This window comes from Oncorhynchus gorbuscha, unplaced genomic scaffold (genome assembly GCF_021184085.1).
Source record: "Oncorhynchus gorbuscha isolate QuinsamMale2020 ecotype Even-year unplaced genomic scaffold, OgorEven_v1.0 Un_scaffold_1140, whole genome shotgun sequence".
NCBI lineage: Eukaryota > Metazoa > Chordata > Actinopteri > Salmoniformes > Salmonidae > Oncorhynchus > Oncorhynchus gorbuscha.
This window is the reverse complement of record NW_025746009.1, coordinates 114,687-129,686: the sequence shown is the minus strand read 5'-3', so window position 1 is coordinate 129,686 and position 15,000 is coordinate 114,687. Positions and strand designations below refer to the sequence as shown.

The following is a 15,000-nucleotide window of genomic DNA, read 5'->3' as shown; positions in this document are numbered from 1 at the left end:
CCCTCTGCTAACAAGCACCCACACACGCCCGCACACACACACACACACACACACACACACACACACACACACACACACACACACACACACACACACACACACACACACACACACACACACACACACACACACACACACACACACACACACACACACACAGGCGCAACACACACTCCAAATTAAAATACCAAGGTTTATTGAGCAACACCGCCAATGGTTTTAGCTTCACACACACACACACACACACACACACACACACACACACACACACACACACACACACACACACACACACACACACACACACACACACACACACACACACACACACACACACACACACACACACACACACACACACACACACACACACACACACACACAACCCTCCCGGCCAACATAATAGTCCTCCTCTCCCCTTACTACACAAGCTGGCAGATCAATTTCTGTAAATCCCAGCCAATGCAGTTGTTGTGCAGTCGGAGATGAGAGTAGTCCTCAAAGAGCAGCCACGATCCCTAGAAATTGAAACCTTCCAACCTCAAAGTGTCCAGCCAGCAGGGATGACACTGCTCGGCAGGGAGCTATAGGAGGGGATGACACTGCTCGGCAGGGAGCTATAGGAGGGGATGACACTGCTCGGCAGGGAGCTATAGGAGGGGATGACACTGCTCGGCAGGGAGCTATAGGAGGGGATGACACTGCTCGGCAGGGAGCTATAGGAGGGGATGACACTGCTCGGCAGGGAGCTATAGGAGGGGATGACACTGCTCGGCAGGGAGCTATAGTAGGGGATGACACTGCTCGGCAGGAAGCTAAAGGAGGGGATGACACTGCTCGGCAGGGAGCTATAGGAGGGGATGACACTGCTCGGCAGGGAGCTATAGGAGGGGATGACACTGCTCGGCAGGGAGCTACAGGAGGGGATGACACTGCTCGGCAGGGAGCTATAGGAGGGGATGACACTGCTCGGCAGGGAGCTATAGGAGGGGATGACACTGCTCGGCAGGGAGCTATAGGAGGGGATGACAGTGCTCGGCAGGGAGCTATAGGAGGGGATGACACTGCTCGGCAGGGAGCTATAGGAGGGGATGACACTGCTCTGCAGGGAGCTATAGGAGGGGATGACACTGCTCAGCAGGGAACTACAGGAGGGGATGACACTGCTCAGCAGGGAACTATAGGAGGGGATGACACTGCTCGGCAGGGAGCTATAGGAGGGGATGACACTGCTCTGCAGGGAGCTATAGGAGGGGATGACACTGCTCGGCAGGGAGCTATAGGAGGGGATGACACTGCTCAGCAGGGAGCTATAGGAGGGGATGACACTGCTCGGCAGGGAGCTATAGGAGGGGATGACACTGCTCGGCAGGGAGCTATAGGAGGGGATGACACTGCTCAACAGGGAGCTATAGGAGGGGATGACACTGCTCGGCAGGGAGCTATAGGAGGGGATGACACTGCTCAGCAGGGAACTACAGGAGGGGATGACACTGCTCAGCAGGGAGCTATAGGAGGGGATGACACTGCTCAGCAGGGAGATTTAGTAGGGGATGACACTGCTCAGCAGGGAGCTATAGGAGGGGATGACACTGCTCAGCAGGGAACTACAGGAGGGGATGACACTGCTCAGCAGGGAGCTATAGGAGGGGATGACACTGCTCTGCAGGGAGCTATAGGAGGGGATGACACTGCTCTGCAGGGAGCTATAGGAGGGGATGACACTGCTCAGCAGGGAACTACAGGAGGGGATGACACTGCTCAGCAGGGAACTATGGGAGGGGATGACACTGCTCGGCAGGGAGCTATAGGAGGGGATGACACTGCTCTGCAGGGAGCTATAGGAGGGGATGACACTGCTCTGCAGGGAGCTATAGGAGGGGATGACACTGCTCAGCAGGGAACTACAGGAGGGGATGCCACTGCTCAGCAGGGAGCTATAGGAGGGGATGACACTGCTCTGCAGGGAGCTATAGGAGGGGATGACACTGCTCGTTTAGCTATAGGAGGGGATGACACTGCTCTGCAGGGAGCTATAGGAGGGGATGACACTGCTCAGCAGGGAACTACAGGAGGGGATGACACTGCTCAGCAGGGAACTATAGGAGGGGATGACACTGCTCGGCAGGGAGCTATAGGATATACAAGGGGTACCAGTACTGAGTAATGATACCTTGGTTATATACAAGGGGTACCAGTACTGAGTAATGATAACTTGTCTATATACACTGGGTACCAGTACTGAGTAATGATAACTTGTTTATATACAAGGGGTAGCAACCGTCCCCTACACATAGAGCTGATCAGGCTGTGGCCACCTTCTGCCTCGTAGCACCATTAGGTGTAAAAACTTTACTTATCCAGTAGCGGCCCACTTCTTGGAGGCAGGCCAGTCGATTTCGTCTCTGCGTTATATTGGCATCGAACATGTCCCCCTCGCTAGGAGGGAGTGACCTTGATCATTTATTGTTAAAAGTCATGAGAGGCTGCCTGGATCTTTAATTTAAAGACCCTTGTGCCCTTCGGTCTCAACATAGACTTTGATCTGAAGCCATTCTTGTGATTATTGTGACCTTGCCATTGTAATTGTGTTAAACTTGTATAGTCAAAAGTTAATCTATGATCGTAATCATCCATTTGTTTGTATGCTGTTCTTTGTTGATATTTCAATATTTGATTATTAACAAATGATATTAGGCCAACTCTGGCCATGATTACAGACACCTGTGTCTTTTGACACTATATAAACAAGTCATCCCGCAGTGTTTGTGATTATACCCAATGAAGACAGTGAATGGCTTAGTCTGTTGAAAGAAGATGTTGAGACCGAAATGCAGCGTGTCTTTAAATTTACTCATGACTTTAATGAAAGAACGCGGTACATGAAATAACTGATACTAACTACAAAACAACAGAACCGAACGTGAAACTAATTACAGCCTATCTGGTGACTACAACACAGAGACAGGAACAATCACCCACGAATTACAAAGTGAACTCAGGCTACCTAAATACGGTTCCCAATCCGAGACAACGAGAATCACCTGACTCCAATTGAGAACCGCCTCAGGCAGCCAAGCCTAACTAGACACACCCCTAATCATACACAATCCCAATGCTAATAAAAACCCAATACGAAACCAACACATAAACCCATGTCACACCCTGGCCTGACCAAAATATATAACGAAAACACAAAACATATTGACCAAGGCGTGACAGACAGCTTGGCTGTCGAAACGTTGGTAATTAAATGATTGCTTCTGAGCTCCTCGAGTGTGCGGCTCTCTTTTATTTTATTATGCCTGCCTATACCATAACCCCACCGCCTCCATGGGGCACTCTGTTCACAACGCTGACATCAGCAAACCTCTTACCCACGCAACGCCATAAACGCTGTCTGCCATCTGCCTGGTACAGTTGAATCTGGCATTCAGGTGAGCATTTGCCCACTGAAGTTGGTGATGACGCTGAACTGCAGTCAGGTCAGGAAGACGAACACACAGATGAGCTTCCCTGAGACGGTTTCTGACAGTTTGTGCAGAAATTCTTTGGTTGTGAAAACCCAGCGTTTCACCAGCTTTTCAGCCTTCTGAGGGGGCCTTCCTCTTCACAAATGTGTTGGTGTGTGTGGACCATGATAGATCCTTAGTGATGTGAACACAGAGGAACCTGAAGCTCTCACACCCTCCACTACAGCTTTACGCTATTAATATAATATCATGTCATTCAAGTTATAATAAAGCTATGGATTTTAGCTTTGGGTGGTTAGAAACATTGGGCATTGAGGTAGGGGTGAGGGGGGACCAAGCAGGATGGTGTTTGACTCTTTATTGTGTGTTGAGGCCTGAGCCCAGCAGTGTGTATGTTGAGAGAGCTGGACCTCCAGAGAGAAGAGAGAGCAGAGAGAAGAGAGAGCAGAGAGAAGAAAGAGCAGAGAGAAGAGAGGAGAGAGCAGAGAGGAGAGAGAGCAGAGAGAAGAGAGGAGAGAGCAGAGAGAAGAGAGGAGCAGAGAGAGAGAGCAGAGAGAAGAGAGAGAGAGAGAGAGAGAAGAGAGAGCAGAGAGAGAGAGGAGAGAGAGAGAGAGAGAGAGCAGCAGAGAGAGAGAGAGCAGAGAGAGAGAGAGAGCAGAGAGAAGAGTGGAGAGAGAGCAGAGAGAAGAGAGAGAGAGAGAGAGAGAGAGCAGAGAGAGGAGAGCAGAGAGCAGAGAGGAGAGAGAGAGAGAGAGAGAGAGAGAGCAGAGAGCAGAGAGGAGAGAGGAGAGAGAGGAGAGAGGAGAGGCAGAGAGGAGCAGAGAGGAGAGAGCAGAGAGGAGAGAGCAGAGAGGAGAGAGCAGAGAGAAGAGAGGAGAGGAGAGAGCATAGAAGAGAAGCGAGGAAAGAGCAGATAAGAGAGGAGAGAGAAGAGAGAAGAGAGAGAGAAGAGAGGAGAGAGAGCAGAGGATAAAGAGCAGAGGAGAGGTGAGGAGATGAGAGCAGAGAAGAGAGGAGAGAGAGAGCAGAGGAGAGAGGAGAGAAGGGAGAGCTGGTGAACTCTGCAACCTCAGATTAGCCTTTCTGATAGGATTAGTCTCTAATGACTGAGGAGTCTGAAGACAAAGGGAGTTTCTGCAAAGAGGCTTAGATATGGAAGAATTAACCTTCCATTGCTCTCTCTTTCTCTCTCTCTCTATTCCCCCCCCACTATTTCCTCTTCTCCAAATCATTCTTTCTTTCATTCTCTCTCTTCATTTCCCAAAATACCTCCCTCAAACCCCTCTAGCAAGTGTCACTGTCAACATCCTTATTTTTCTCCTCCAAAAAAACTCCAACAACTTTCCCACAACTCTCCAACAACTCTCCCACAACTCTCAGGTTTAGATAACAAATGTCAGCTATTTTATTTTGAGGCTTGGTCCCTCCCCCACGAAGGCTGCATCTCTGACACAAACATCCAGACCTAAACATATGTCTGCAATAACACTCACCCTCTTCTTGTCTTTACCAACTGGCTTTGCTGATGGCTGCTTTACTGAGGGAAAACTTAGTTACTGTGACTGAGATAATGAAGATGAATGAGCTCACTGTAAGTCGCTCTGTATAAGAGCGTCTGCTAAATGACTAAAACATTAATGTCATGTAAAGATGTATCCTTTCTGTGTGGAATGGGCTTATGGGCCTTGGACCACGTTCCAACACAGCTTCCAACACAGCTGTCATCTGTCTCTCCCCAACTTAATTTCCTCATCTGTCTCTCCCCAACCCTCATCCCTCTGGTCTTTATTTCAGCTGTCATCTGTCTCTCCCCAACCCTCATCCCTCTGGTCTTTATTTCAGCTGTCATCTGTCTCTCATCCCTTTATTTCAGCTGTCATCTGTCTTTATTTCCCTCATCTCTAGTCTTTATTTCAGCTGTCATCTGTCTCTCCCCAACCCTCATCCCTCTAGTCTTTATTTCAGCTGTCATCTGTCTCTCCCCAACCCTCATCCCTCTAGTCTTTATTTCAGCTGTCATCTGTCTCTCCCCAACCCTCATCCCTCTAGTCTTTATTTCAGCTGTCATCTGTCTCTCCCCAACCCTCATCCCTCTAGTCTTTATTTCAGCTGTCATCTGTCTCTCCCCAACCCTCATCCCTCTAGTCTTTATTTCAGCTGTCATCTGTCTCATCTGTCTCTCCCCAACCCTCATCCCTCTAGTCTTTATTTCAGCTGTCATCTGTCTCTCCCCAACCCTCATCCCTCTAGTCTTTATTTCAGCTGTCATCTGTCTCTCCCCAACCCTCATCCCTCTAGTCTTTATTTCAGCTGTCATCTGTCTCTCCCCAACCCTCATCCCTCTAGTCTTTATTTCAGCTGTCATCTGTCTCTCCCCAACCCTCATCCCTCTAGTCTTTATTTCAGCTGTCATCTGTCTCTCCCCAACCCTCAAGTCCAGCTCATCTGTCTCTCCCCACTTTATTTCAGCTGTCATCTGTCTCTCCCCAACCCTCATCCCTCTAGTCTTTATTTCAGCTGTCATCTGTCTCTCCCCAACCCTCATCCCTCTAGTCTTTATTTCAGCTGTCATCTGTCTCTCCCCAACCCTCATCCCTCTAGTCCAGCAATCCCTCTCCCAGATTAGTCTTTATTTCAGCTGTCAGTCTGTCTCAAAGTCCCCAACCCCATTCAGCTGTGTCATCTGTCTCTCCCCAACCCTCATCCCTCTAGTCTTTATTTCAGCTGTCATCTGTCTCTCCCCAACCCTCATCCCTCTAGTCTTTATTTCAGCTGTCATCTGTCTCTCCCCAACCCTCATCCCTCTAGTCTTTATTTCAGCTGTCATCTGTCTCCCCCAACCCTCATCCCTCTGTCTTTATTTCAGCTGTCATCTGTCTCCCCCAACCCCCATCTCTCTAGTCTTTATTTCAGCTTTCATCTGTCTACCCCCAACCCTCATCCCTCTACTCTTTATTTCAGCAACTGATTATGTCCCAGATTAGTTATGGATTAGACAGGGTATAAATTGTCTCAAAGTGAAAGCCCAACAACACAACCATTATAGATCTTGTATAGATCCAGGCGGATACGTCATTCTATGGGCCCTGGAGTGTACAGGATGCCACCACTCTGAGAAACAGGCAGGTAACGAGACAAGGCTTTTTATGTCTCGGTCCACATTCCAAATTGCACCCTATTCCCTACAAAGTGCACTACTTTTGACAAGGGCCTATATATTTGTAGTGCACTATGTAAGGAATAGAATGTCATTTGGGATGTAGCCTTAGACACTCTGCATGACCTTTTAGCTTCCGTCAGATGAATTGAGAGGTGGCAGTGAGTTTGTAAATGAACGCAATGTAAGGGTTTTCTTCCATCGAAGGAGAGGAGGACCAAAATGCAGCGTGGTTAGAGTTCATGGTATTTAATACGAGAAACTCAACATGAACACAATAACAACCAACGTGGCAAAACCCTATCTGAAACAGACCTTTCTGGTGCAGAGAACACAGACAGGAAACAACCACCCACAAACCCCAACACAGTCCTATCTGGTGCAGAGAACACAGACAGGAAACAACCACCCACAAACCCCAACACAGACCTATCTGGTGCAGAGAACACACAGACAGGAAACAACCACCCACAAACCCCAACACAGTCCTATCTGGTGCAGAGAACACAGACAGGAAACAACCACCCACAAACCCCAACACAGTCCTATCTGGTGCAGAGAACACAAAGACAGGAAACAACCACCCACAAACCCCAACACAGTCCTATCTGGTGCAGAGAACACACAGACAGGAAACAACCACCCACAAACCCCAACACAGTCCTATCTGGTGCAGAGAACACACAGACAGGAAACAACCACCCACAAACCCCAACACAGTCCTATCTGGTGCAGAGAACACACAGACAGGAAACAACCACCCACAAACCCCAACACAGTCCTATCTGGTGCAGAGAACACAAAGACAGGAAACAACCACCCACAAACCCCAACACAGTCCTATCTGGTGCAGAGAACACACAGACAGGAAACAACCACCCACAAACCCCAACACAGTCCTATCTGGTGCAGAGAACACAAAGACAGGAAACAACCACCCACAAACCCCAACACAGTCCTATCTGGTGCAGAGAACACACAGACAGGAAACAACCACCCACAAAATACCCACAGAATATGGCTGCCTAAATATGGTTCCCAATCAGAGACAAGGATAGACAGCTGCCTCTAATTGAGGACCAATCTAGGCAACCATAGACATACAATATACCTAGAAAGGGACAGCCTCATAAACATTTTTTTTAAAAACTAGACAAGACAAAAAACACATACAGCACCCATGTCACACCCTGACCTAACCAAAATAACAAGGAAAACAAAGAATACTAAGGTCAGGGTGTGACACGCAAATACGATTCTAAACTTTGTAGAATGTTTTTGAAAAAAATATTTTTGAAATGTATTTTCAAAATCGTGATAACACGTTCATCTAAAATGACTTTCTAAAATCAGGATACTTTTGAAGAAATCTAGGAAACAATTTCAGAGTAATTGTCAATCCAACGTCGTTTGATGTTGCTTTTGTTAGCAGGTCACGTATGTTGGTATTTTTCTACAGTAGGTTGACGTGTCAAGGTCTGGAACAATGACACATAGGACAAATCAACACCTGTCTTCTCAAACAGCGACCACACCGGACTCACAAAACACCTGTCTTCTCAAACAGCGACTACACCGGACTCACAAAACACCTGTCTTCTCAAACAGCGACCAGACCTGAGTCATAAAACACCTGTCTTCTCAAACAGCGACCAGACCTGAGTCATAAAACACCTGTCTTCTCAAACAGTGACCACACCTGAGTCATAAAAAACCTGTCTTCTCAAACAGTGACCACACCTGAGTCATAAAACACCTGTCTTCTCAAACAGTGACCACACCTGACTCATAAAACACCTGTCTTCTCAAACAGCGACCAGACCTGAGTTATAAAACACCTGTCTTCTCAAACAGCGACCACACCAGACTCACAAAACACCTGTCTTCTCAGAGACTACACCAGACTCACAAAACACCTGTCTTCTCAGAGACTACACCAGACTCATAAAACACCTGTCTTCTCAAACAGCGACTTCACCGGACTCATAAAACACCTGTCTTCTCAAACAGAGACTACACCAGACTCATAAAACACCTGTCATCTCAAACAGCAACCAGACCTGAGTCATGAAACACCTGTCTTCTCAAACACCGACCACACCAGACTCACAAAACACCTGTCTTCTCAAACAGCGACCAGACCTGAGTCATAAAACACCTGTCTTCTCAAACAGTGACCAGACCTGAGACGTAAAACACCTGTCTTCTCAAACAGTGACTACACCAGACTCATAAAACACCTGTCTTCTCAAACAGTGACTACACCAGACTCATAAAACACCTGTCTTCTCAAACAGCGACCAGACCTGAGTTATAAAACACCTGTCTTCTCAAACAGAGACAACACCAGAGTCATAAAACACCTGTCTTCTCAAACAGCGACCACACCAGACTCACAAAACACCTGTCTTCTCAAACAGCGACCAGACCTGAGTCACAAAACACCTGTCTTCTCAAACAGCGACCAGACCTGAGTTATAAAACACCTGTCTTCTCAAACAGCGACCAGACCTGAGTTATAAAACACCTGTCTTCTCAAACAGAGACAACACCAGAGTCATAAAACACCTGTCTTCTCAAACATCGACTACACCAGACTCACAAAACACCTGTCTTCTCAGAGAATACACCAGACTCATAAAACTCCTGTCTTCTCAAACAGCGACTACACCAGACTCATAAAACACCTGTCTTCTCAAACAGCGACCAGACCTGAGTTATAAAACACCTGTCTTCTCAAACAGAGACAACACCAGAGTCATAAAACACCTGTCTTCTCAAACATCGACTACACCAGACTCACAAAACACCTGTCTTCTCAGAGACTACACCAGACTCATAAAACACCTGTCTTCTCAAACAGCGACTACACCAGACTCACAAAACACCTGTCTTCTCAAACACCGACCACACCAGACTCACAAAACACCTGTCTTCTCAAACAGCGACCAGACCAGAGTCATAAAACACCTGTCTTCTCAAACAGCGACTACACCAGACTCACAAAACACCTGTCTTCTCAAACACCGACCACACCAGACTCACAAAACACCTGTCTTCTCAAACAGCGACCAGACCTGAGTCATAAAACACCTGTCTTCTCAAACAGCGACTACACCAGACTCACAAAACACCTGTCTTCTCAAACAGCGACCACACCAGTGTCATAAAACACCTGTCTTCTCAAACAGTGACCACACCAGACTCACAAAACACCTGTCTTCTCAAACAGCGACTACACCAGACTCATAAAACACCTGTCTTCTCAATCAGCAACCAGACCTGAGTCATAAAACACCTGTCTTCTCAAACAGTGACCACACCTGAGTCATAAAACACCTGTCTTCTCAAACAGCGACTACACCAGACTCATAAAACACCTGTCTTCTCAATCAGCGGCCAGAGTCATAAAACCACAGAGGCATTATTTACACCTATCCTTCAGTACTTCTCTACAAAGTCCTGACCAGCTAGGAGAACAGAAAATAATAATTTATACCAGGAGAGCAATTCACGACTTGGCTAACATAGCTAACGTGGCTAACATAGCTAACATAGCTAACATAGCTAACATAGCTAACATAACTAACATAGCTAACGTGGCTAACATAGCTAACGTGGCTAACATAGCTAACGTGGCTAACATAGCTAACATAGCTAACATAGCTAACATAACTAACATAGCTAACGTGGCTAACATCATAAAACACCTGCAGCGACTAACGCTAACGTGGCTAACATAGCTAACGTGGCTAACGTGGCTAACATAGCTAACGTGGCTAACATAGCTAACATAGCTAACGTGGCTAACATAGCTAACATAGCTAACCTCCTGACCAGTCTTCCATTCATTGCTCAAACACATGTATCATCTCTACTTTATATGTAGTTTTGTTAAAGAGTCAGTGAAGAACAAATTCTTATTTTCAATGACGGCCTAGGAACAGTGGGTTAACTGCCTTGTTCAGGGGCAGAAGAACAGATTTTTACCTCGTCAGCTCGGGATTCAATCTTGCAACCTTTCGGTTACTAGTCCAACACTCTAACCACTAGGCTACCCTGCCGCTCCAACAAGGGATGAAGAGCTGAAGGAGAGAGATGAGGTGACCATCCCTCCATCCCTCCACCCCTCCACCCCTATATCCCTCCATCCCTCCACCTTTACATCCCTCCATCCCTCCACCCTCCATCCCTCGTGTCCTCTATCCCTCCACCCTCCATCCCTCCACCCCTCCATCCCTCGTGTCCTCCCTCCATCCCTCCATCCCTCCATCCCTCCATCCCTCCATCCCTCGTGTCCTCTATCCCTCCACCCTCCATCCCTCCATCCCTCCATCCCTCCACCCCTCGTTCCCTTGGTGCAGTAGCTCTGGTCTGTTGTGCTGTGTTATTTTAATAGGGTGTGAAGCCTTAGAGATGGTTTGGGGAGCTAAAGGAGCTTTACGAGGTGCCACACACACTCACACGCACACGCACGCACACGCACACGCACGCACACATGCACACACGCAGAGAGAGAGTTTTGCAAAGTAGCTTTATCAACAGAGGTGTCTGAGAGTTTAGCAAAGTGTAACATACTTAAAACCATCAGTGTGGTTCAACACAATCCCTGGTGCTTGAGCGTATAAATCACCATACATTCTTATAGGGGAGGGCACAGATAAGCCCTTGTTATGAGTAAATATATTAAATATGTCCAGCCACTCTCTGATGTTGTCAGGCCATGGTTCACAGAAGACTCAGCCAGCAATAAAGCATGGTGTGTGTGTGTGTGTGTGTGTGTGTGTGTGTGTGTGTGTGTGTGTGTGTGTGTGTGTGTGTGTGTGTGTGTGTGTGTGTGTGTGTGTGTGTGTGTGTGTGTGTGTGTGTGTGTGTGTGTGTGTGTGTGTGTGTGTGTGTGTGTTGTGTGCGTGTGTTTGTCTGTGTGTGTGTGTGTGTGAGTGAGTGTGTGTGTGAGTGTGTGTGTCTGTCTGTGTGTGTGTAACAAGCTCTCACAGTCTCGCTGCAGAATCAGAGGTTAATCCACGTATTTCCAAATGTCACATTTTTAAGGTTAAGGTTTGGGACAGGGTTAAAATAAAACAAAAAACAAGTGTTCACGACTGCGTTAGAACACACAACCTTCTGATCCTGGGATTACTGGGATAAAACACACAACCTTCTGATCCTGAGATTACTGGGATAGAACACACAACCTTCTGAACCTGGTATTACTGGGATAGAACACACAACCTTCTGAGCCAGGGATTACTGGGATTGAACACACAACCTTCTGATCCTGAGATTACTGAGATAGAACACACAACCTTCTGATCCTGGGATTACTGGGATAGAACACACAGCCTTCTGATCCTGGGATTACTGGGATAGAATACACAACATTCTGATCCTGGGATTACTGGGATAGAACACACAACCTTCTAATTCTATCATGGGATTACGCCAATCCATCACCCCCGTCCACAACATCCTAGAAAACCCAAGCCTACTTGATGGTAATAATGCTCCCTGTTGCCCCTAGTGGCTGGTTATGAAGGCATTTCCCCGATGTCCTCGGGACATGGACAGACATCCGATTTTGTAGTCACTCTTGAGCGATCTGCCTGCGTGTGCATGTGTGTGTCAGACAGCTTAGGCAAGCTAAAGAGAGGAGTAAGAGGATCAGTAGAGGGAGAGGACCATGCCTCTTCAGCATATCAACCAAACACACTTAATAACTTTTTACTTTTCATCCATTTATTTGAAATAAATCTCCACTCGGCTAAGCATGGTCGTTTCCTCCCCGTCTTTTCAGAGAACGAGTAGCCCTCTGAAGCAGTGGGATCAACAGTAGCACGGTGGCAATGTATTTTCACTGTAATCGAACCTGAAAGAAGAACACATGGTCTTTGTGCATATTATTTCCGATAATTTGTTTCTTGTTTACAGGGGTTTTCTACTGACTGGTTTGGACCCCATCACCAACCATTAACTGAAACCACATGACAGAATCCACTTTCATTTCCCAACCAAATGATTTCTTGTTTTCCGTTTCTCGAGTCCTTAATGGATGAATTGGCTGAACGGACAGAAAGTACAGAGAGAAAAAAAATGAGAGGAGAAAGAAAGTTTCTGTAAACCACAAACATTTGGCAAACAGAAGATGAAGAAAACAGAGAGAAGAGAATTTGGCCTTGATTCTCTCAGCCTGCATGGTGTTTGTGCATTTTAACTTCTGGTCTGCGATGCGTCGGTTGGCGGAGGGCCTGAACCTGTAAATTGGATACTAGGGGGCCGATATAAAGGAGTGTGTGTGGTATGGTGTGTGTGTGTGTGTGTGTGTGTGTGTGTGTGTGTGTGTGTGTGTGTGTGTGTGTGTGTGTGTGTGTGTGTGTGTGTGTGTGTGTGTGTGTGTGTGTGTGTGTGTGTGTGTGTGTGTGTGTGTGTGTATGTGTGTGTGTGTATGTGTGTGTGTGGTGTGTGTGTGCTCTCATCCCACAGAATTACTGCATCCAATATCCCCGAGTTGGCAGTGCCTGGAACGAAGCAGAAAGATCCTCATCTCATAAAGACCAAAGTTGTGTCCCAAATTACCCCCTATCCCCAAAATAGTGCACTACTTTTGACCAAGGCGCACACGGTTCTGGTCAAAACTAGTCTAGTGCACTATATATGGAATAGGGTGCCATTTTGGGATGGATCCCAAGACTATGCATCGCTCCTTAAACTTGATGAGGATCCGAAGCCTCCGATCCCAAGGCCTACAATGGGATTTGGTGGGGTGTGTTATTTAAATCCAGGGCAGAGGGGTGGGGGGTGGAGGGGGGGGGGACAATGCAGATCTCACTGTTTTCTCCGAGGTTCCAAAGCTCCAAAGCTCCAACCTTCTATTTGAATACAAACATTCCAAACAGTTAAGTGGCATTCTTTCCCTTTATATTTGATTTTCTCTGTCCCTCTTCCTGCATTTCTTTCTTACCCTCTCCCTCTTTCTCTCTCTTTCTCTTTCTCTATCCCCCTTCCCCCTCTCTCTTCCTCCTCCCCTGTGCCCCCTTTCCCCCTCCCCTGGGTAATCCTTAAAGGAGGCAGGCAACAGCATCACAGGGTGTGAAATTAAATACATTACAGCATTAGAGATTAAAGTGTTTCATAGGCAGTTGCTCATCCACATCAAACTTTAGCTTTTTAAAGCCACACATTTGATCTAGGTTAGGATCCAGGACCTTAGAGGGATTGACATCACAGAGCAGAGAAAGGGTAGGAGGAAAGGAATGGAATGGGAGAAGGAGAGAAGAGGAGGGAGAGGGAGGAGGAGTGGACGAGTGGAGGAGGGTGACGAGTGGAGGAGGGTGGACGAGTGGAGAGTGAGGAGGGAGGGGGTGGAGTGAGTGGAGGAGGGTGAGGAGTGGAGAAGGGTGGAGTGGAGTGGGTGAGGAGGGTGAGGGTGAGGGAGTGGAGGAGGGTGAGGAGTGGAGAAGGGTGAGGAGTGGAGGAGGGTGAGGAGTGGAGAAGGGTGAGGAGTGGAGAAGGGTGAGGAGGGAGGAGGGTGAAGGGTGAGGAGTGGAGAAGGGTGAGGGGTGAGGAGTGGAGGAGGGAGGAGGGTGAGGGAGAGGGAGGAGGGTGAGGAGTGGAGGAGGAGGGTGAGGTGGAGGAGGAGGGAGGGTGAGGAGGGAGAAGGGTGAGGAGTGGAGGAGGGTGAGGAGAGAGGGTGAGGAGTGGAGGAGGGTGAGGAGTGGAGGAGGGTGAGGGAGTGGAGAAGGGTGAGGAGTGGAGAGGGTGAGGGTGGAGAAGGGTGAGGAGTGGAGGAGGGTGAGGAGTGGAGAAGGGTGAGGAGTGGAGGGAGGGGTGAGGAGTGGAGAGGGAGGGAAGGGAGGAGTGGAGGAGGGTGAGGAGTGGAGAAGGGTGAGGAGTGGAGGAGGGTGAGGAGTGGAGAAGGGTGAGGAGTGGAGGAGGGTGAGGAGTGGAGAAGGGTGAGGAGTGGAGAAGGGTGATCTACTGTAGGTTAGGAACCGAGGCCTGAGAGAAGGATTGTTCTCACAGAGCACAGAGAGGAGGAGAGGAACGGGAGGAGTAGGAGAAAAGAGGAGACGTGGAAGAGAGGAGTGAAAGGGGTGATTAGACATGATCCTGTTGCAGGAAGAGAAATAAGAAGCTGAGAGACTTGAAGCAGAAAGGGTTAAGTTAGTAGAAAATGTTTTGAAAAGGTTTTGTGTTTGGGTTTATTGGAATTGCTGGAAGAATCAACACGCACAGTAGAATAATAGTTTGTTTGTGTCGTCACAGTATGGAATAAAAAATAAAAAAGGTACATATCAGCTATCAGCATCAGTCCTAACCTAACCTAACCTAACCTAACAGCCTAACCTAACCAGTCAACATCAGTCCTAACCT

The 15,000-nt window shown here is 47.7% G+C and overlaps 1 protein-coding gene across 1 annotated transcript in view; it reads left to right on the top strand.

The window, feature by feature from the left end:
• The first annotated feature begins 5,049 nt into the window (after positions 1-5,049).
• Positions 5,050-15,000, top strand: part of LOC124021610 — a 57,004-nt gene continuing 47,053 nt past the window's right edge. The window contains exon 1 of the mRNA XM_046336755.1: positions 5,050-5,064. Within this exon, the coding sequence (XP_046192711.1) occupies positions 5,050-5,064 (15 nt within the window). The remainder of the gene's footprint in view (positions 5,065-15,000) is intronic.